At 43.2% G+C, this 23,399-nt stretch overlaps 1 protein-coding gene across 1 annotated transcript in view; it reads right to left on the bottom strand.

Annotated features, from left to right (window-relative positions):
* The window catches only part of LOC126485069 (uncharacterized), a 486,075-nt gene extending 470,726 nt beyond the window's left edge, over positions 1-15,349 (bottom strand). The window contains exons 1-2 of the mRNA XM_050108671.1: positions 15,343-15,349; positions 14,772-14,993 (exon numbers count right to left, since the gene is read on the bottom strand). Coding sequence (XP_049964628.1) covers positions 14,772-14,993; positions 15,343-15,349 — 229 coding nt within the window. The remainder of the gene's footprint in view (positions 1-14,771; positions 14,994-15,342) is intronic.
* Positions 15,350-23,399: the final 8,050 nt, after the last annotated feature.

The following is a 23,399-nucleotide window of genomic DNA, read 5'->3' on the forward strand; positions in this document are numbered from 1 at the left end:
ATCTATTTACGAAATTTAAATCACCAACTTTCTCTTCCGAATGCGAAAATATTTTGTTGACACCTACCTACGTAGGGAGAAATGATCATAATAAAATAAGAGAAATCAGAGCTCGAGCGGAAAGATTTAGATGTTCCTTTTTCCTACATGCCATTAGAGAGTGGAATAGTAGAGAAGTAGTATGAAAATGGTTCAATGACCCCTCTGCCAGGCACTTAAGTGTGAATTGCAGAGTAGCCATATAGATGTACTCAAAATAATTAGGGAAACATGATTTTGAGCGTCTTCCTTACTTTATTGAGCAGTGACTGAGGAGTAGGTATATTACCAGTTTATTCCTTTACGTTTCACAATTTAAGTACCTAACAAAACATTATTACATCCTCTACCGTTTACATAAAAGAAGCTGAAATGCCAAACTGCTGTCGAAAACAGAGTGGAAACAATCATTCAACCCGTCATCCTGGGTGTTTTCTATTGGGCTTTCAGAGGTACAATAACTTTCATGCCGTGCGTGGGCGTTTATTACTGCCTGACACCTACGTGGCATGCTCCGTACAAGTCTATAGAGCCCATGCAAATTCTTGGAGAGAGTGTGTTGGAACAGGACGACCATGAACATGCATGGCCCACATATGCACGATAGTGCTTAGATCGGGACTCACCGTCGTCCATGCCATTGCTTTCACTGTCTAGGTTTCACAAGATATGCCTGCTTACGTCCGCCACAAGGGCCCTGGCAGAAGGAATCCAGGGCCACCACTGTATGCATCAGAGACCACATGGTCCAACAGGATCTGTTCGATGTACTGCCTGGCGGTGAATCCACTGTGGACAACAACAAGACTCCCTGTGGTTGTCACCACTGGAGCCTTCCCACATCACAGCAACTTGGAAACTGTCGATTTCCTGATCAACATTTGGCAGGCACCGCTCATCACAGGTGTCCACACACTACCACTGTCATCACCATGCTTCAGAGGACATCTGCACTCGTCTGTGAATTACACGTTTCGCCAGTGGCAAAGTTACCCATTAACATTGGAGGACTGAAGACGAGCTGCAAGTTGTCATTTCAAGACAAGACGTCTGGGTCGTAAGAACCTTTTCATAACCTGTTATTACAGTGCGATCGAACACATCGGCTTTAGAGGTCCTTCTGAGATCGTCTTTTAGGGCTCTCGTGGTATCCATACGACGCTGCATGGCAGAGATGGCTATATATCGGTCTTAACGTGGGGTTGTTATGCGTCTGCGACCTTATCCAACTCGCCTTGTGTACTGAACTGTAACATGTCCACCCTGTCGATGACACACCAAGAGACATTGCCATATGCAGAAACACGATCTGAAGTCTATCCTTTTTAGATTAAACAGACTATCCTTACAACTTGCACTGCATAATATGTCGCATTGTATATGCTTGGTTGAACACAAAGTCCACAAGTGACAACCGCCATCTCTGTTCCTCACTAGAAAACACTGGGGCAGTGGTATTCATTTCCTTCTGAGGGGTCACCTGACGCTGTAATCCATGGAATGGTTTTAATTGTTGCTGTACTGTAAACGGAGATCTTAAGCCACCCAATAAGACAACTTTTACCGCCTGTATGAAAATAGATTTAATATACCGGACGGTGATACGCATGTTCCCCTAATTCTTTTGAACGGCGTTGGAGACCATCCGAGCAGCCGTCTTAAAATTGTTTGCAGATGATGCTATCGTTTATTTTCTAGGAAAGTCATCAGAAAATTAAACGAGTTGTAAAATGATTTGGACAAGGTAAGTGGCATCTTAAGGTAAACAATAAAAAGTGTGAAGTATCCCACATGACTGCTACAAAAATTAGCCATGTTTCAGTTGCACAATAATTCACACAAATCTTAAGGTTGTTTATTTGACTGACTAAGTAGCTAAGGATTCCATTTACGAACTTAAATTGGAACCATGACACAAACAATGTTGTGAGGAAGGCCAAGCAATCAGGAGAACACTCAGAAGCTGTAACAATGGTACAAAAGTGACCACCCACACTACGCTTGTCCGTCCTCTTCTGGAGCATTGTTACGCGGGGTGGGATTCTTACCAAATAGGATTGACAGACGACATCGAAGACTATCAAAGAAGGGGAGCTCGTTTAGTATTATCGCGAAATAGGGGACGGAGTGTCAGAGATATGATACACGAGTTGGAGTGGCAATGATTAAAACAAAGGCGTCTATCATTGGGACGATACCTTCTCACGAAATTTCGGTTATCAACCTTTTTCCGAAAGCCAAAATATTTCTTTGACCCCACCCTACACATGGAGAAATGGTCACTGTGATAAAATAAGAAAAATCACAGCTCATAGGAAAAGATTTAACTGTTTATTTTTGCCATATGCTATTCGAGAGTGGAACAGTTCTGAAATAGTCTGAAAGTGGTTCAGTGAGTCCTCATTCAAACACTTAAGTGTGAACTGTGGAATGGGCATGCAGATCTGCTGCGAATGTAGATGTCACGTGAAGTCTCTCTCAAGGCTATGGCCCGATTTCGTGAACTCTGGAACTGATCAGCGCGCGAGTCAAATTACACAATCGACATCTCCACTGATTTACTTGCAAAACTAGTTTCAGAATGATTAAGAGATCCGCACTGCAGACTGCAAACCTTATAGTGCCAAAATTTCATATAAAGCTTCCTCCTGGCCGCAGAAAACCTGTGCCGTTTTCTCTAAAAAGACCAAACAGGTCTATAGTTACAAGTGATTAGGTAAAGACACACACGAAAACACTACACTTCAAGTTCCCACTACCAAATCTGTCACTTTTATGCGCCAGCACCCTTTACGTACCGAGCACATACAAAGTCAATCACTCGCCCAGCTAACTGGAAAAGTTTAAGTAGAATTCTGCAATCTCGGATGGGAAACACGCGAACTCTTTTAAGCTACCTGTATTAAAAAAGTAGTCGGGCTCACTGACTAGACTACATAAATACAAATCAGAACACCACCTTCACCCTGGAGGCCACAATATTCAATGGCATGATCTACAATTTTTTGAACTCAAACTTCTGTGCGAAACTGTTATAATACACAGGCATTTCTTCCAGACTACTTCAGGAGCTGAATTTACATATTCTTCTTAAAAACAACAAAATTTTATTTATATTTCAACCTCAAATTATTGGTATTTTGAATCATTCTTTGTAAATTTTGTAGATAAAACAAAAGGAAAGAAAACTGTAAAAAGATGAAAAACGGAAATTGTAAGATGTACGACCTGTTTTAATCATCAGGTAACAGGTCTATAATTTGGCAATAAATAAATAAAAATAATTTAGATATTTAAATTATTTATTTCCTTCTCTCACTAACAACACTAGTCTGTAAAATTCGGCTTCGTGCCAGGACTCTCCGCAGTTTTTTCCGATTACTGCTGGAAAACACTTGCTGTCGTGGGACTGTCAGAAGCCTCAAGACAGCCTAGTAGGCCTTGATTATGACTCATTCGCAATTACAATGACCACAGAAAAATCAGACTATCTTTTGTATGCTAAACAAAAGCCCCGTTACCCCGTAAAATAGCTCTAGAGCACACAATACTGAACAGGACGAGTACGCAGACGCGGACATAAAATTTTATAAAAGATAATTAATTGAAACCCTCAGCTGCTGACAGGTGTTGTTGATATACCTCGATGAGGACAACTGAAAATGTGTGCCCCGGCCGGGACCCGAACCCAGGATGTCCTGCTTACATGGCAGACGCTCCATCCATCTGAGATACCGAGTTGGGAATGTGGGTCTCACGGGAAGCGTGCAAGGGATACGTCCCCGCAGTCGCGCTATTCATCTGTGTGTCCTCTGTAGCTCAGATGGATTGAGCGTCTGCCATGTAAGCAGGAGTCCCGTGTTCGAGTCCCGGTCGGGGCACACATTTTCAGCTGACCCCATCGAGGTATATCAACAACACCTGTCGGCAGCTGAGGGTGTCAATTCATTATCATTTATTCTAGAGAAGCTGCACGGGCGTCAATGGTATTTGTTCTTTCGAGAACAGCTAGTATCTTCATATACATAAAATTTTATGTTACAAGTGAAAGGCAAAGAAATGCGAGCTCGAAATAAGACGAGTTTAAAGCAGGATTGGAAGCTTGTCGCCACTGCTATTTAACTTGCATGCGGACGAATCGACGAATAAAAGTGAGAAAGTTTCAAAAGAGGACTAAAGTTAAGAGAAGAGTCTAAAGTAAATAAGACTAAAGGGAGCTCTTTAACGTAGTGAACTGTTCGAAGAAAGGAGCCAGTCAAACAGGGTTTTAGCACGTCATCGCCGACCAGAGATTATTAGAGACGGACTGCAAGCTAGGAGCGTGGGAGGATAAGGAAGGAAATCGGTCGTTACCTATTCTAGCGAGCCTTCCAGACAATTGCCTCACGGAATACATAAATCTGTATAACCATTCAGGGATGTGAGCTGTGTCCTTCTGAATATCTAGCTGAGACAATTCTTTACGTATTCCAGAAGATACCAAGCGTTGCATTACAACATCGCAGCTGTCATAGAGAATATAGGGAATTTATTGAGTTCGTGTACACGTGTGTTACAGTTGTTTGGAGGACAATCACTACCCACATCGAAAGAGTAACGGACGGAATATATAGTGCCATTTTCGTCGACCTTCTTGTCATTATAATCGCTACAACCGCCGTCCACGACCATTAAAGGTCATACAGTGACGTGGCAAAAGCCATGGGATGGCGACGAGCACATATACAGAGGGCGGTGGTATCCTGTACTCAAAGTACAAAAGGGCAGCGCATCGACGGAGCTGTCATTTCCACTCCGGTTTCCGACGCGATTATTGCCGCATGGCTGGAATTGACACACTTTGATCGCAGATTGGTAGTTAGAGTTAGACGAAGGAGACATTCCATTTGGGAAATCATTAGGGACTTCAGATTCCGAGATCTACAGTGTCAAGAGGGTGCCGAGAATACTAAATTTCAGCTGTTACCTCTCACCACAGTTAACGCAAAGGCCCACAGCTTTCACTGCACTACCAACAGCAGTGGCATTTGGGTAGAATTGTCAAGGCCAAGAGACTAGCAACACTGCGCGGAAGAATCGCAGAAATCAATGTGGGACGTATGACGAATGTATCCGTTAGGATAGTCTGGCGAAATATGCTGTCAATGGCTATGGCAGTAGACGATCGACGAGAGTGCCTTTGCTAACAGCACACTATCGCCTGCAGTGCCTCTCCGGGGCTCTTGACCGCATCGATTGGATCCTGCACGACTGGAAAACCACGGCGTAGTCAGATGCATCCAGACTTCGATTGGTAAGAGCTGATGTAGGGCTCGAGTGTGCCACAGACCCCACGAAGTCATGAACCAGGGCTCTCAATAAGACGCTGTGCAAGCTGGTAGTGGCTCCAGAATGGTGTAGACCAGGGCTTCACAACCTTTTCAGCTGACCCCCTTCTTCAGTGCAAAATCCATGGCGGACCCCCACTCAGTCAAGAGCACAGTAACTTTAAATTTCAGAGCGAAACCCATGGGAACTGAAAGTTTCTTAATGCAGGTTCCATGTTCCCAATGACCCCCACCTCCCCCCCCCCCCCCCCAAAAATATCAATAGTCTTTGGTTTAGAGATGAATGAAAACAACTTGAAGCTAAAAAATCGACTTATGAAATAGGTAGTGCACTGACAAAGCAAGTTTAACGTTTAATGATGCCTGGGGCCCCATACGTGCCAGGGAGCGCTGTGATTGGTCGACAAAGCTCGCTCCGCGCATGCGTAAAAGGTATCAACGCATCTACCGCCGTGAGCTGGCGCACAAACGACCCCCGTATTGTTGCGAAACAGTCGATCAGAGAAGCCGCATTCTCCGGCACTAAACTGTGTATGCGTTCTCACCTAGGAACCGCAAAGGCTGCTTGGGAATACGACCTGAAGTAAAAGTACACATGTTTTTCACAAGAAAAAAATGGTGATGAATTTGATTTTCACATTTTTATTCAATAATTTTACTCATTATTTTACACGATTTGGTGAAGGGTGGCCGCGGGCCCCCTAGAAAGAGCCCTCGGACCCCTAAGGGGTCCGCGGACCACACATTGGGAAGCCCTGGTGTAGACTATGATTCCATGGAATGGACTGGGTCCTCTGATCCAACTGAACCAATCACTGACTGGAATTGGTTACGTTCGAGTACTTGGAGGAAATTTGCAGCCATTCATGGGCTCCATGTTCCCAAACAACCATGTCATGTCAGTGGGCCACAGTTCTTCGCGACTGGTTTGAAGAACATTCTGGATGATTCGAGCAAATGATTTGGTTACCCAGATCGCCCGGTATGAATCCTATCAAATATCTATGGGGCATAATCGAGAGGTAAGTTCGTGCACAAAATCCTGCACCGTTAACACATTCGCATTTGTTGACGGCCGAGCGGTTCTAGGCGCTTCAGTCTGGAACCGCGCGACCGCTACGGTCGCAGGTTCGAATCCTGTATTGGGCATGGATGCGTGTAGTGTCCTTAGGTTAGTTAGGTTTAAGTAGTTCTAAGTTGTAGGGGACTGATGACCTCAGAAGTTAAGTCCCATATTGCTCAGAGTCATGTGAACCCTTTTTTTTCTTTTTGTTATCTGCTATAGAGACAGGGGAAAAGAATTACTGGATTTGGTGGACACCATAGCAACTAACGGAAAAAAATATGGAATGAAAATCAACACAAATAAAACACAAGTATTGGCACTAGGAGGAAATAAGGAAATAAAAATTATGCTGAATAGAAAAATACTAGAACAGGTGCAAAATTTTAAGTATCTTGGAGGTAGGATAGACACCGACTGGAAGAGCACCACAGAAATTAAAACAAGGATAGCAATGGCAAAAGAGGCGTTTTGTAAGAAAAGGAGAATTTTCTGCAGCGGTCTGGACAGAGAACTCAGGAAGAGACTTATAAAATGTCTTGCATGGAGTGTTCTTCTATATGGCGCTGAAACATGGATTATGAGAAAAAAAAGACAGAGAAAGGCTGGAGGCTTTTGAGATCTGGCCATGGCGGAGGACGGAAAGATTAAGTTGGATGGAGAGAGTAAACAATGAAGAGGTACTGAGAAGAGTGAGAGAAAAAAAGACAGTTACTAGATGTAATAAACAGAAGAAAAAGAAATTGGATTGGGCATATATTAAGAAAGAATGACGGACTGATATAAACAGTTTTAGAAGATTATGTAGAAGGGAAAAGGAAGCGAGGACGGAGGAGATTCCAGATACTGTATGACATGATGGGACGGTACAACATACAGCACCCTTAAGAAAGAAGCAATGGATCGCAGAAAATGGAGAGGCAAAGGACCTGCTAATATAACAGATAACTGATGATGATGATGATGATGATGATGGAGACAGCACGGCTCATTATTTCTGTACAGGACTTCCAACGACTCGTTGAGCCGTTGCCACGTCGAACTGCAGCACTATTTTATTACGTTTACCACGACTTTTGTCACCTCAGTGTACTTTTCTGTAGAAACCACAACCTTCTCTACCTATTTTGAGGTTATCGTTTGTCAGGAATCTCTTAATGTTCAATTACGACGTTGTCGCATCTGTTAAACCTCCTAAGGGACTATTACGTCAGAGAAAGTGGCACAGACATTTAGTTTCCCTTTTGCTTAAGTAGTGCTAATCATCATTGAATTTTTCGAACATTATCTTCAGGAACGACGATAAATAGTTTGGATAAGAAGAGAATATAAGCTTTCGAAGTGTGGTGATACAGAAGAATGCTGAAGTTTAGATGGGTAAAATCACATAACTAATGAGGAGGTAATGAATATAATTGGGGAGAAGAGGAGTTTGTGGCACAGCTTGAATAGAAGAAGGGATCGGTTGGTAGGAAATGTTCTGAGGCATCAAGGGATCACCAATTTAGTATTGGAGGGCACCGTGGAGGGTAAAAATCGTAGAGGGAGACCAAGAGATGAATAAGCTAAGCAGATTCAGAAGGATGTGGGTTGCAATAGGTACTGGGAGATGAAGAAGCTTGCACAGGATAGAGTAGCAACTGCATCAAACCAGTCTCTGGACTGAAGACCACAGCAACAACATCTTCAGGAACACAGCATTTTACTCGTTAAACAATTAAGTCACACAATGCTGTACTTATCTGTATCGATTTTTGTTTTTGAGAGTGTCATACATTTAATCTTCTTAGTGTCAGTTCTTAATGTTTGGTTCTTTCGACTATGAGGATCTTGTACATGGGTCTGGGCAGTTCTATCAAACTGCCAAACTGTTGAATCTTCTTGCAATTTACTTTGTCGTCTATTTCATCTTCAATAGATCCTCGTGAAAAAAATTGTTCGACAAATAAAATTACTACGATAGCTATGCCAAAAACCGTTCCTTGTGGCAGTAAATTGTAATTCATTGTTCGTCTGCAATGTTATAATATCCACACTTGCTGTATGGACATTCTACTAATGGAATGATCATCTTGTACGTTTTATATTTTCTGTTATAAAGGGAGGCCAGAAAGACTTGGAAAATTTTGTAAAGGTATTGCAGGGTAGGTCGTGCTGGTGAATAACTGTTACGGAAAAATATTCGATACGTAGCGCCGCTTCCGAGGTAATTAGCAATGAAGCTAGCCAGTCAGGGCACCGCACGTACAGATTCAAGCGGCTCGCCAGAGGAGGTGTCACCAAACATGTTCTTCGCTTGGTTTCCTAAAACTGGACAAAAAAGCGATACAAAAACAGAACATGGCGCAGCAGTAAGCAGCGAACCTGAGCCGAAGACTGAAGTCTCATGCTCTACCATCTACAGAATGAGAGTAACTGACACTAACTGTATCTGGCGAACCACTTGAATTTGCGTATGCAACAGTCTTATTGGCTAACTTTGACGTTAATTAACTCGGAAATTTCGTAACGTGTCGAATTTTTTTCTTAACAATTACTTCTCAGCACAACCTACCCTGCAACACCCTCACAAACTTTTCAGAATGTTTCTGACCATCCTGTATTTCAATCTGTTTTCTTTTTAAGCCATCAGATCTCTAATTAATTTGATGCGACTCGCTATTTTCTACCCTGCTCCATTCTGTTCATTTTGGAACAGAACATAAATCCAAAGTCCTCAATTATTTATTGTATCTATTCCAAGCTCTGTCTTCCCTTACTATTTTTGCCCTTTACGGCCTTCTCTTGTAAAATGAAAACTATTTTCTGACGTCTAAACGAATTTAATGTCACTTTCTTCCTTTTTCTGGTTAGTGTAGTCCGCAGATCCCTTTCTTATCCGATTCTGCACAGAACCTCTTCGTTTCCAATCTTATCAGTCCACGTTTCGTAGTTCTCCTGTAATACCACGTCTCAAACGACTGGATTCTCTTATTTTTCGATTTTTATTGAAGGAAAAGAAACTGCAGTGGCCGCAGTCGGTAGTCGCTCGGTTTGAGGCGCCTTGGACCGGTTCTCGCGGCTCCCCCCATCGGAGGTTCGAGTCCTTCCTCGGGCATGGGTCTGTGTGTGCGTTGGAATTAGCGTAAGTTGGTTCAAGTTAGATAAAGTAGTGTGTAAGCCTAGTGACCGATGACCTCAGCAGTTTGGTCCCATAGGAACTTACCACAAATTAACAAAAAAACTGCAGTGCCTGTAAATAACACAGAGGCACAATTCAGTACTATGGAAAGCCCCTAATTGAGAGTCAGCAGCTGTTCGTTGTGGCCGAGCGGTTCTAGGCGCTTCATCTGGACCATGCCTCGGGCATGGATGTGTGTGACGACCTTAGGTTAGTTAGGTATAAGTAGTTCTAAGTTCTGGGGGACTGATGACCTCAGATGCTAAGTTCCATAGTGCTCAGAGCCATTTGAACCATTTGATAGTAGCAGTACCAACACCATGACAAATGTGCTGAAAAGTACAGTCAAGTAAAAATTGTCATAAAAAAAAATATATCACTACAAAATTTGTATTAGCATGTACGTATAACAAGGGCTGTACTAATATCTACCCAAATCCGAAGTAACTCAGAACAGGAGGAGGGAACAAATTGGTTAATTGATAGAAAGATTAAGACACTGTAAATATGTGCATACAAACAAAATATTCACTCTCGGTTCTGTTGTGTTCTACTACCCGGTTAACTGTCAGACGAGGAAGAGAGCCTTCTTTACCTATGTTCATTTCTAAATTATTGACACATGTTAGGATGTAATTGTCTAATGCTACAAAAATTACTTTCATTACAGTGGTAGTGGCAGTTTAAAAGACTATGTCGTTTTTCTGTCCTTTAGATGCAGAAAGAGATACACGTAACACAGAGAAAAATATATCAAACAAAAAGAAGGCTTATGGAATAAAAGTCGCATTACCGTACATTTATTATTTAATTTAACCAAGGGGAGTACCAACGTGCAAGTTCTACCACGTTAACGGGCGTATTTAATTAACAGTCGCATGTTTAGCCAGAAACTATAGTTTGAACTTCACTGTAGTTATTGCGTGGATGGCACGAAACTAATTAAAATTTTTTCGAATCGCAATTTGGAACTGGTGCTTTGCTGCTGTCACATTTGAACAGACTCATATCTCTATCCTGTTAACCGCAACTGCCGCCGCTAGGCAGAGACAGGCCAAAGGAAATTACGTACGGGTGGTAGACATTTCTCACATGAAAAAGAGGTTAACATGCATGTAGAAAATTATCGTATATTCTAACGCTCCGTTAAAAATTGCGACTGAAATGTCTCCAGATTCTAAATGCGACATACAATACAGAATCGAACGGTCTGACATATGTCGGCGGTTTATTTCTACATCGTTCTCAATAGTTGGCAAATGTTCTGTTTTCGTCTCACAAGCGAACCGCACAAACATTTTAACGCCAATCACTTTATCTTCATAATACACGTTTAAGTAACAGGGACAAAATGGTTCAAATGGTTCTGAGCACTATGCGACTTAACTTCTGAGGTCATCAGTCGCCTAGAACTTAGAAATAATTAAACCTAACTAACCTAAGGACATCACCCACATCCATGCCCAAGGCAGGATTCGAACCTGCGACCGTAGCGGTCGCTTGGTTCCAGAATGTAGCGCTTAGAACCGCACGGCCACTCCGCCCGGCAACAGGGACAAAACAGTCTTTGTTTTATGAAGAAAGGATAGAAGGGTTTAACGTCCCGTCGATGTCGAGGTCATTAGAGACGGAGCACCTTATAGGAATGATTCAAGGATGTGGAATGAAATCTACCATGCCCTCTCAAAAGGGACCATCCCGGCATTTGCCTGGAGCGATTTAGGGAAACCACGGAAAACTAAATCGGGATGCCCGGACGCGGATTTGAACCGTCGTCATCCCGAATGCGAGTCTAGCATGCTAACCACTGCACCACCTCGCTCCGTTTCTTTATTATAGTTGCATCAGAGTAATTTCGATCGTAGAAAAGTAACGGAGAAGCATTTGGGACAGTACTGCTTCACAGACAGCAGTGCGGTAATCACAGCCACAATGCTGAAAAAACGTTCGACATAAGCTTTGACCGAAAACAGAATGACAAGATACTCAGCACATGCGAGAGGAATCATACTTTCAACGCAATAACACTTGTTACAATAAAGGGAAGAAAACTGAGTTAAAAATACCAGTCTTTGTTGGCTCATTGAAGGAACAGATAGCAAAACTGTTCACACAGATGTGGTATTTGTCCACATGAGTTTCGAGAGCAAAACATAACTAATGTTTTTGCGCACTTTCTCTTATTAGTGGATCTTACAGCAAAAACTTGAAGGTGACTTAGCCCATTGCAGGAGTAGGCGAACCATACTACAATTAACAATTTATCTTTTCAGTACATCTATCTTATCATAGGTGATTTAGTGTCTTATCATAGGTGATTTAGTAAAACTGGCTAATGTAGCATCTGAAGATTTCAGTTTCTGTCATTGGTTACAGTGCTACACTGTTAGTGTCGCTTCAAAGCATCATCAATAAGTGCTGCACACAAAAACTCTCAGACAACGTAAGCAGACAACATTAGAACCAGTTATTTTCCAAAATACCGATCGAAAACCGCTGGTAATTCATAACTAAATACGAACAGTATCGGGTAATGCTTTATATTTCTTTCCCAGCGACTGTATGCATATACATTCGCGTAAGCATTTTGTAACTAGTTTAGTATTTTTCTTCGCTTTTCCGCTGGTAGAGACGTTTTTATATTCCTAATCTCATTCTCAGCACTTTGACCCACATACATGCTGAAAAGCCGGCCTCTGTGACCAAGCGGCTCTAGGCGCTACGGTCGCAGGTTCGAATTCTGCCTTGGGCATGGATGTGTGTGATGTCCTTAGGTTAGTTAGGTTTAAGTAGTTCTAAGTATAGGGGACTGATGACCTCAGATGTTAAGTCCCATAGTGCTTAGAACCATTTCAACACACTCAAAAATAAATACAACTTGTAACAAATACTGTGCATACACTAGAAAACAGAGGAGTTGAGAGTTATAGTGACAGTTTGAAGGGAAAAAGTGGGAAGGGTATTTTCATATCAAAATGACACACACACACACACACACACACACACACAGAGAGAGAGAGAGAGAGAGAAAGAGAGAGAGAGAGAGAGAGAGAGAGAGAGGGAGAGGGAGAGGGAGAGACAATGAAGGAGAGGTTGAGAGAGAAAGGGTGGGCTGTTGAGGAAGGGTGGGACATAAAAAAAATTGGAAGGGAAGTAAGGAGGCGTGTGAGAGAAATACGAATATTGTGCTAGTTCAGAGCGTGTGTCATTTCAGTGTGGTGCTTACATATTTAATCTGATTATGCTAAAGTTACACTGAAAGCTTCAGGACACGCTGTCAACTGCTTGTCTTCTTGCAACTAAAATTCATCGAAAATTACGAAGGGTTACACCTTAGCTGGACACCTCCCGAATGTTTTCACATTGGTTGTCATTGTCGTTTTGCTGTGATGTGATTAGTGTTCAAGACCCATAAACGGCAAGGTCGTCAGCAGCCTTGAATAAAATAAACAGAGATGACGTAGATGCAAATCTATTAAGGGGGGTAGGACGTCAAACTGGCCGACTTGGAGCAGGAGAGGCACCACAGGACATTTTAATTTCCAGTGTCTACACTTTTACAAATAAATTCATAAAACTTTGTTAGTATGACCAGGAAGGATTCAGAATTCACACTGATAGCAGTGGAAGTTCGAAAACATAACGAAGTAATTTTTTTACATGTGAATTTTCATCATTTTTTTCTCTACTAATGGCAGCATTTGTTGCTAAAGGTACACTTTTCTTCATAAGTAAGAGAGATGGTTCGATGAATTTTGCACAGCATACAAACCATACTTAAAGGTGTATAAAACTCTTGAATTTTCCAAATCTATTAAATACTGTGGTAAAAATTGAGGTAATTATCTATAAAATTTGAGTTTTTTCTAAACATGAAATTTAAAATGTAACAGCACATTCATTTTTTTCATAAATTAAATAATTTCTAGAGTTTCATACACCTGTAAGTATGGTATGTATGCTGTGCAAAATTCATCGACGAATCTCTCTAACTTATGAAGAAAAGTGTACCTATAGCAACAAATGCAGCCATTAGTAAGTGAAAAAATGATGAAATTTCAGACTTAAAAAAAAGTTATTTTGTTACGTTTTCGAACTTCCACTGCAATGAGCGTGAATCCCGAATCTTTCCTGGTGATGCTGACAAAGTTTTATGAATTTATTTGTAAAAGTATAGACACTGGAAATTAAAATGTCCTGTGATGCCTCTCCTGCTTCAAGTCGGCCCGTTTGACGTCCTACCCCCTTAAAAAAGAAACAACAATAAATTTTAAAAGCAACCATTATCGACAAATGAGAATTTAAAATTCGACACTGGGAGATGCACGAAAGAACATCCATAAAACGCAGATAAAACGAGTATAAAATGCTAGCACAAATACATTTAAAAAGTGACCAGATTTCTGTGGCTGGGAGACTACTCAGAAATAAGTGTGACCAAGTCACTCTGAGACACACTAAAATCGCATACCGATTGTTTTTCGGAGGGAGTCCTGACAGCATGCGAAGCCTTAAAACACGAACCACAGTCGCTTCACTGTCATTTAAAATAGAGGGCAGGTCCTCAAGCAGACAATTAACATATACCGTATCGACACTCGCGTTCCAAATCTTTGACACAGCAGAGGCTCCTCGCGACGTAAGAGAAAACGTCCGTCAGTGGACGAGATCCCATTTTGAATCCCGAAAGTGCTACTGCCTCAGACTGCGGTAGTGGGAAGGAGGTAAGCCACGATCGCACAGGAGGTTTCCCTGACCGCAGCTTATCGCTCTGCACTCGCAGCCAATGAGCCTCCCACCAACACACGCTCTTCCGGGTGCGTACGTAGTGACCGTCCACAGGAGGCTGTAAGTCTCCTTGACAGCCACATCAGCAAGTTCATTTCCTCGGATCACTATATCCCCTGGCACTCGATAGAAAATCATTTTCTTTACCTTTGCAGGAGGAAGAGAGCGTCTTGAACACCTTACACCATCCTACTCGCTGGGGACATCTGACAAGTAGCGAGAAGGGCACTTAGGAAATCGGAGCACATGAGGAATTTCCTGTCGTCGTGGTCTGGGCGATATTTCACGTAGGACGCTTCTTAATAGACTGTGTAGCACAAGTGACGCCACTGCAAGGATCAGTGACACTTTAGTGGCGCCCGAGCTGTAGACAGCACCTCGGGGCAGGGCTTACCGCGTCGCTCTCCTTGCAGGAACTGGCGAGGCTGTCGCAGGACCTGGCGGCGACCAGTCCTTCGGCGTGTCGCGGCATGGCTGGCTGCTGTCTGCGGCGTGCCGTGCTCCTGCTGCTGCTGCTGCTGCTGCTGCTGGGTCCACACACAGCACAGCACAGCGCGGCACGCGCTCACGCGGCCGGGCCCCCACTGGCGTGCGTGGGACGCCGCCGCAAGGCCGACTGCAGCGCGGCGCGGCTCGGCGCACGCACGCACGCCTGCCAACCGCCGGCCGCTCGCCGCCTTTTTTGCTTCGCCCGTCGTCGTCACGCCGCCGTCATCCTCCTCACACTTAAAGGGCTGCCGGGCCCACACGTCTCGGGGCTGATCCACCAGTTTGCCGTGCGCCTTACCGCGCCGCGCCGCGCCTTAAACCCTTCGGTTTTTGCCCAGTACGCCGTTCCACAATCCCTGCTTCCCTTCCATAAATTATTCCGTCAGAGATGAGCGCTGCAGTTTTTATGGAGCGTGTCCCTCCACACGGGCTTTCAGTTACAGTGTTTCGTCTACAGTCGTTTGTACGTAGGTTACTGGCCATTCAGACGGAAACACCGGGAACGATAACACATAACAAAATTTTACTTACATCTACACGGATACTCTGGGCCGACTTGGAGCAGGAGAGGCACCGCAGCACATTTTATTTTCTACTGTCTATACTTTTACAAGTAAACCCATAAAAGTTTGTCAGCATGACCAGGAAGGATTCACACTCGTAGCATCGGAAGTTCAAAAACATAACAAAATAATATAGAATGAGATTTTCACTCTGCAGCGGAGTGTGCGCTGATATGAAACTTCCTGGCAGATTAAAACTGTGTGCCGGACCGAGACTCGAATTCGGGACCTTTGCCTTTCGGCGGCAAGCGCTCTACCAACTTTTTTTTCTTTTTTTTGTTTTCTTCGTGAGCCCTAAACACTTTTTTCTTTTTAAACTTAATCTGTAGTTTTTTCTTTTTTTTCCTTTTGGAACTAAAATCAACTGAGCTGCCCAAGCACGACTCACGCCCCGTCCTCACAGCTTTACTTCTGCCAGTACTTGCCCGCGAAAGGCAAAGCTCCCGAGTTCGAGTCTCGGTCCGGTACACAGTTATAATCTGCCAGGAAGTTTCATAACAACATAATTTTTTTTACATGTGAAATTTCATCTTTTTCACTTACTATTGGCTGCATTTGTTGCTAGAGGTACACTTTTCTTCATAAGTAAGAGAGAATGTTCGTTGAATTTTGCACAGCATACAAACCATACTTACCGTTGTAAGAAACTATAGAATTTTCTAAATCTATTAAAAACTGTGGTAAAAACTGAGATAATTAACTACAAAACTTGATTTTTTTATAAACATAAAGTTTAAAACGTAACAGCTCATTCATTTTTTCATAAATTTAATTGATTTTAGAGTTTCAGACACCTGTAAGTATCGTTTGTATGCTGTGAAGAATTCATCGAACAGTCTCTCTTACTTATGAAGAAAAGTGTACCTATAGCAACAAATGCAGCCAATAGTAAGTGAAAAAATGATGAAATTTCACATGTAAAAATTTATTTTGTTATGTTTTTGAACTTCCACTGCTACGAGTGTGAATCCTGAATCCTTCCTGGTCATGCTGACAAAGTTTTATGAATTTACTTGTAAAAGTATAGACAGTGGAAAATAAAATGTCCTGTGGTGCCTCTCCTGCTCCAAGTCGGCCCGTTTGACATCTTACCTCACTTAAGTGTCTTCCAGACGGTTCATCGAACCATCTTCACAATAATTCTCTACTATTCCACTGTCGAACAGCGCGAGGAAAAGTCGAACACGTATATCTTTCCGTGCGAGTTCTGGTTTCCCTTACTTTGTTATCATGATCATTTCTCCCTTTGTAGGTCGGCGTCAACAAAATATTTTCGCGTTCGCAGGAGAAAGTTGGTGATTCAATTTTTGTGAGAAAATTCCACAAAAACGAAAAACGCCTTGTTGTAATGGTGCCCATCACAAATCCTATATCATGTCCGTGAAATTCCTTCCCCTATTCTCGATAACAGAAAACTTTCTCCTCTTCTTTGAAGTTGCTCGATGTACTCCGGTAACCCTGCCTGATAAGGACCTCAGATAGCGCAGTAGTACTCCAAAAGAGGACGCACAACCGTAGTGTTGGCAGCCTCTTTGGTGGATCTGCTACATCTTCTAATTGTTCTACCAATAAAACGCAGACTTTGGTTCGCCTGCCCCACAACATCCTCTGTGTGCTCTTTCCAATTTAAATCGTTCGTAATTGTGATTCCTAGGTATTTAGTTGAATTTACGACCTTTACATTTCGCTAATTTATCGTGTCACCCCACTTTCTGTGCGTATACAATACAGTAAGAAGAATATATTACTGAATTTGCAACTGATTTGGGGCTACACAGACTGCGAAATACACAGAACTGTCACATCTGCTAGCAACAATAGTGCGAGGTTACGGCTGAGCCACTGACACGCCCAAGTAGCTGTCAGAAAGAGGTGGACCGGGTTACCTTGCCAATTAACAGTTCGCTCCCCACAGAACAACATGGATTTATCACAGGTCTTAAAGCTGTTAACTTAATGAATTTGTCAAACACTGTAGTCCTAGCACACGTGAAACATGACTACTGTAGAACAGAATGAGATTTTCACTCTGCAGCGGAGTGTGCGCTGATATGAAACTTCCTGGCAGATTAAAACTGTGTGCCCGACCGAGACTCGAACTCGGGACCTTTGCCTTTCGCGGGCAAGTGCTCTACCAACTGAGCTACCGAAGCACGACTCACGCCCGGTAATCACAGCTTTACTTCAGCCAGTTGGTAGAGCACTTGCCCGCGAAAGGCAAAGGTCCCGAGTTCGAGTCTCGGTCGGGCACACAGTTTTAATCTGCCAGGAAGTTTCATGACTACTGTAATTCACACGATGGTAAAATAGGAGGTTTCATCAGACTACTGAATGAAACAATGGTCAACACAAAACACTAATTACTACAATTTGCTGTGGACTTCAAGCTAAACACGACTACAAAAGGAAATGAAATCATTAAGTTTACTAAGTATTAATACAATTTTGCAAGCCGATTAAAATAACACCACGTTGGCAAAGGTCGTGTAACGAAGTTGAGGTGAATACAATAAAGTCAAAAAACCTTTGACGGAACGTTTAAATTTGCGGATGTCGCACAGTGATTGCCCAGTGTTAATGAGAAAGGAAAGAAAGAGCCGCACCCACTAACTTGATTGAGTACATGTTGAATTGGATACTCCTTAAAAACGTACTTGTATTATGAAAGTAAAAGACTTAACGTCAGTCTGGAAACTTCATCTACAGCCTTTCACTCGGTTTGCGAATGCTGCAGATGCTCATCATACTTAGCATTACCGGTACCTGCAAACAGCGGCCGTGGTGGCTGAAAATTCCAGGTCATCTGGCCTTCGCGGACGCCTGGAATCGATGTTCCTGTCTTGGCTGAAACGTCCTTCGGCTGTGTCGGATGGGAATACTCGTATGTTCCACGGAGTACTCACAGCAAGAAGCTGAATTTTTACTCTGTCTCTCTGTGCATGAGTCTTGTGGTGTTGTGCTTGATTTTGAGCACCAGTGATAATGGTTCTTCCGACGTATCAGGTTCAAAATGGCTCTGAGCACTATGGGACTTAACATATGAGGTCATCAGTCCCCTAGAACATAGAACTACTTAAACGTAACTAACCTAAGGACATCACACACATCCATGCCCGAGGCAGGATTCGAACCTGCGACCGTAGCCGCAGCGCGGTTCCCAACTGAAGGGCCTAGAACTGCTCGGCCACAGCGGACGGGCAAAACGCACTTGACCTCATAGCAACAAGTAATCCTGAGTTAGTAACGAGCATCAAAACGGATACAGTTCAGAAACATGCAGCTCCTGATTCCTTACATCTATCCTATTTTCTGTCTTAGGCAACCACACCTTCTATACGTACACAGTTTTAGTACTCCGCACTTTATTTATATTATCCAATGATAGCAGCTCTTACTATGCGAGGTAATTAACTAGGCGCCACCGTGGCACTTCACTCCACTTCACTTCAGAAATCGTACCTTTGCACTGCTGCGGTCCTATCGTTTCCCTGAGTACTGGCTTCCTGCGGATAGCAGGCCCCAACGATATTGCTCTCTCTCTCTCTCTTTTTGTATGTCCGTAACGCGTCTTCTGGTCACCACTTGAGTGCCCACATTACACGATAGAAAGCATCTCCATCGTTTAGAACACAAAACAGACAGCACCTCTTTGGCGGAGTTTACCCGCACGCAATATATTGGTCGCAAACTTTTTATCTGGCCTTTCATCCCCTGTCAGAGTGACGGTGTTTGCCCTTTGAGAGGGCCTGTGGTTGCTCCTTATGACCGGACGCTGGTTACCTGCCTTGCTCGGGGCTGGCCTCCGCTCAACTTGTACTCAGTAAGACTCCAAACCACATTCAGGCAGTCCTCCAGAAGACACATTTAATATGGAAACATAGTAACTACCTACGGCAGTCGCTGGCATTTTTAATCATGTTTGTGCTGTCGTTTCTTGGAGTTTACTTAGATTGCCTGGAGTTCTTAATTTATTGGAGTTTAATTGTGGTGTAGTTTTGACCAGAACAGTCGCATAACCATAGCTATAACTCGTCTGTGCCGAAATGAGCTCGGATGAAGAACAGGAGTATGTTAGCCATGCTGTTTCACCTCTATGCCAGAGCGTATCAGTCGCAGTGGCTGTCGAATGGTGGCATCCATGAGCGGATGCTTATAATAGCTGAGGTATCTATAAAACGTGCTGGCCAGGGTAACAGTCGAATGCCCTATGTATTCAGCTATGTCGAGACACTACAGGTAACAAGCAGTCTTCATTACCTCGTTGAAATAATCCTCGGATATGGGGCACAGCCAATGTCAGCTGCTGCACCCATATGACAATAACGAATGTAATCAGACGTCGTTTGTTCTCCTGGGAGCCTCCATACGCGGACATGTCTATCAAGATGTTGAACGCACAACCGACACTCGTCTGAGGAGAGGACGTGGTCCCACTCCTGTGTCCAGTGTTCTGGTTGAGCACACGACTATCGGCAAGCCTCGCTCTGCTGCCGTGGAAATGGAAGTTGCCGTGACGGCAGTTTGTGTTGCTCCAGACTACATCGCACTGTCACTGTGAATAGCTGTTTTCCTTCTATAAAGCCCATTTTCCACCACTAGCTACCTCACTTAGCTGTATGATCCTGCAATGCTGAGCGAGCACTATACCTGTCCTCTATGGTGCTAATCACGTGGGTCTGCCGAGATCCTGCGTGTCTTTCAGTATGGCCCACCTGAATGCATCGACTCCATATTTGTCTGACAGTCATACGATCCAGACCAACATGAGCAGCAATATCGCCGAAGGACGAGCGGCCACGTAAGTAGACCACAATACTGCCTGTGTCGAATTCCGATATGTGATAGCAGACATCTCTCCTATATATAGCCGCGCGGAGTCTGTGTGAAATCTTATGGGACTGAACTGCTATGGTCATCAGTCCCTAAGCTTACACACTACTTAATCTAAAGTATCCTAAGGACAAACACACACACACACCCATGCCCGAGGGAGGACTCGAACCTCCGCCGGGACCAGCCTCACAGTCCATGACTGCAGCGCCTAAGGCCGCTCGGCTAATCCGTAAGGTACCATGAAGCACCACGTCTCGGATTGCGCGGGCCCTCCCGCCGGAGTTTCGAGTCTTCCCTCGGGCGTGGGTGTCTGTGTTGTTCTTAGCATACATTAGTTTAAGTAGTGTGTAAGTCTAGGGACCGATTACCTTTAAACTACCCTTTTTAATGTAAAGGATGACTGTGCTGGTAAAACTTCTACGTTACTTGATTTTCAAACTCCAGAGTGAAACTGAACGTACTCAGACAGTTTTCTCTTTACTTATTCTGATTATTTCTAAACTGACACACAATATTTTAGCGCAACGCAATCTGACTTTCAATAATCCCTACAAAGGAATAGCCCTGACTAACAATTACCTATACCCTTCATGAATCACTTACCTCACCAAAATCTTAATTACTCGAACTACTGCAATACACCGAGCGCCAATACTGCCAGCTAAATAAAAGATTCTAACTACTGATAGGCATATAGTTAGCAAATGGAAGATTTTGATAGAGAACAAACAATGTTTCCAGAATGAGACGAGGTACTGGCAGAAGTAAAGCTGTGAGTAGCGGGCGTGAGTCGTGCTTCGGTAGCTCAGTTGGTAGAGCACTTGCCCGCGAAAGGCAAAGGTCCCGAGTTCGAGTCTCGGTCGGGCACACAGTTTTAATCTGCCAGGAAGTTTCAACAAACAATGTATTTACCTTAATAGTGTTCAAAAGTCATTATATATGTATTCATGACATCCAGTTTAATAAATTTCTTGTTCTGACGGACACACGTCCAGATCGTCCGCTCATATTAACATCTCAGAACTCTTGCATCTCTCTCCCCACATCCACCACTGCTGGCGGCTCACCTCCAACTGTCCAACGCTACGGGCTGTTCACATCCAACCGCCCAACACTACCCAAGCGAAAAACTTCCAATGATGAGTCCAACCAGCCGCATACTGCACACAGCGATTTTAATACAAAGCACTGCGTGGCGTCACCAACATAAAACCTAAACAGCTTACTTACAACCTCAGCTGTTCGGTCCTTTAGAAATTCACACACACTTGAACATTTTGACTCTCCTGGGTGCTACAATGCAAGTGACCTTTATTTATCGTCAACATTTATTTGTCAAATATTCGGACCTTACTTTCTCATTTCGAGTTTCGTCTACTGTATCCCTCACGTATACTTATCTTCTAGAGCTTTTAACGGATAAACAGATGCCTCATGTATGCGTATGTTCCACAGCTTTTAACAGATAAGGAGTGGAACCTTGATCGTAACTACTACTGCTACTACTATTACTACTACAGTTACTATTACTAATCCTACTAACACTACAAATAATAGTAGTAGTAATAGTAGTGTTAGTGGTAGTAGCAGTAGTTGTTTTATTAGCTCGTGAATCACTTTCACAAGGATGTTGGACATTTCAACGCGTTGCAGTTTAAGAAAAAAAGATCAAATACAGAGGGTGTTACAGAACGATGCCGACAAACTTCGAGGTGTTTCAGACGGTGTCCTGAGGATCAAATTGAGGACTGGAACTCGTGTCCGGAAGCGTCATCCAACAACGCTACAGAGCGTCTAAGCCACAGAAGCTAGACCATCCCTTCAACAGCAAACATTAGTTTCTACGCTGTCGTTTCGCAGGCGAAACGTATCGCAATGTTGTTTGTTATTGAGTGATCACGACTGTGTGCCACGATCGATAGTGGAGAGCACGGCACTAGCTGCTGCATAAATATGCCTTGTCTGCTATCAACGTGATGTTGTGTTGCCTCGGTGGATGACGGTTTTGGACACGGGTTTCTATCAGCGATTTTTTTTTCTCCTCTACACCGAAAACCATAGGAGAGTTTAGTGATGTGTGGCACGAGCTATGTGTCTGCACGTTGTATAGAAATATTACGCTAATTTCTGAAGAAGAGCGTTTTCTGCTCAGTACCAAAACTCTCAGTTCTGTCGACTCGAGGAGACCAGGACAATCACACATCAGGGAAGAAGGGCATTACATAATCAAGTATGTCAGCTGTCCGTAAACTAAACCTAAGTTGTTGTTTGTTGTGGTCTTTAGTCCAGAGACTGGTTTGATGCAGCTCTCCATGCTACTCTATCCTGTACAAGCTTCTTCATCTCCCAGTACCTACTGCAACCTACATCCTTCTCAATCTGTTTAGTGTATTCATCTCTTGGTCCCCCTCTACGATTTTTATCCTCCGTGCTGCCCTCCAATGCTAACTTGGTGGTCCCTTGATGCCTCAGAACATGTCCTACCAACCGATCCCTTCTTCTAGTCAAGTTGTGCCACGGTCTCCTCCCCAATTCTGTTCAATACCTCCTCATTAGTAATGTGATCTATCCATCTAACCTTCAGCATCCTTCTGTAGCACCACATTTCGAAAGCTTCTATTCTCTTTTTGTCTAAACTATTTATTGTCCACGTTTCACTTCCATACATGGCTACACTCCATACAAATACATTCAAAAAAGACTTCCTGCCCCTAAAATGTATACTCGATGTTAGCAAATTTCTCTTTTTCAGAAACGCCTTCCATGCCATTGCCAGTCTACATTTTATATCATCCCTACTTCGACCATCATGAGTTATTTTGCTCCCCAAATAGCAAAACTCATTTACTACTTTAAGCGTCTCATTTCCTAATTCCCGCAGCACCACCCAATTTAATTCGACTACATTCCATTATCCTCGTTTTGCTTTTGTTGATGTTCATCTTATATCCTCCCTTCAAGACACTATCCATTCCGTTCAACTACTCTTCAAAGTCCTTTGCTGTCTCTGATAGAATTACAATTTCATCGGCGAATCTCAAAGTTTTTATTTCTTCTCCATGAATTTTAATATCTACTCCGATTTTTTATTTTGTTTCCTTCACTGCTTGCTCAATATATAGATTGAATAGCATCGG

Source organism: Schistocerca serialis, chromosome 6 (genome assembly GCF_023864345.2).
Source record: "Schistocerca serialis cubense isolate TAMUIC-IGC-003099 chromosome 6, iqSchSeri2.2, whole genome shotgun sequence".
NCBI classification, from domain to species: Eukaryota; Metazoa; Arthropoda; class Insecta; order Orthoptera; family Acrididae; genus Schistocerca; species Schistocerca serialis.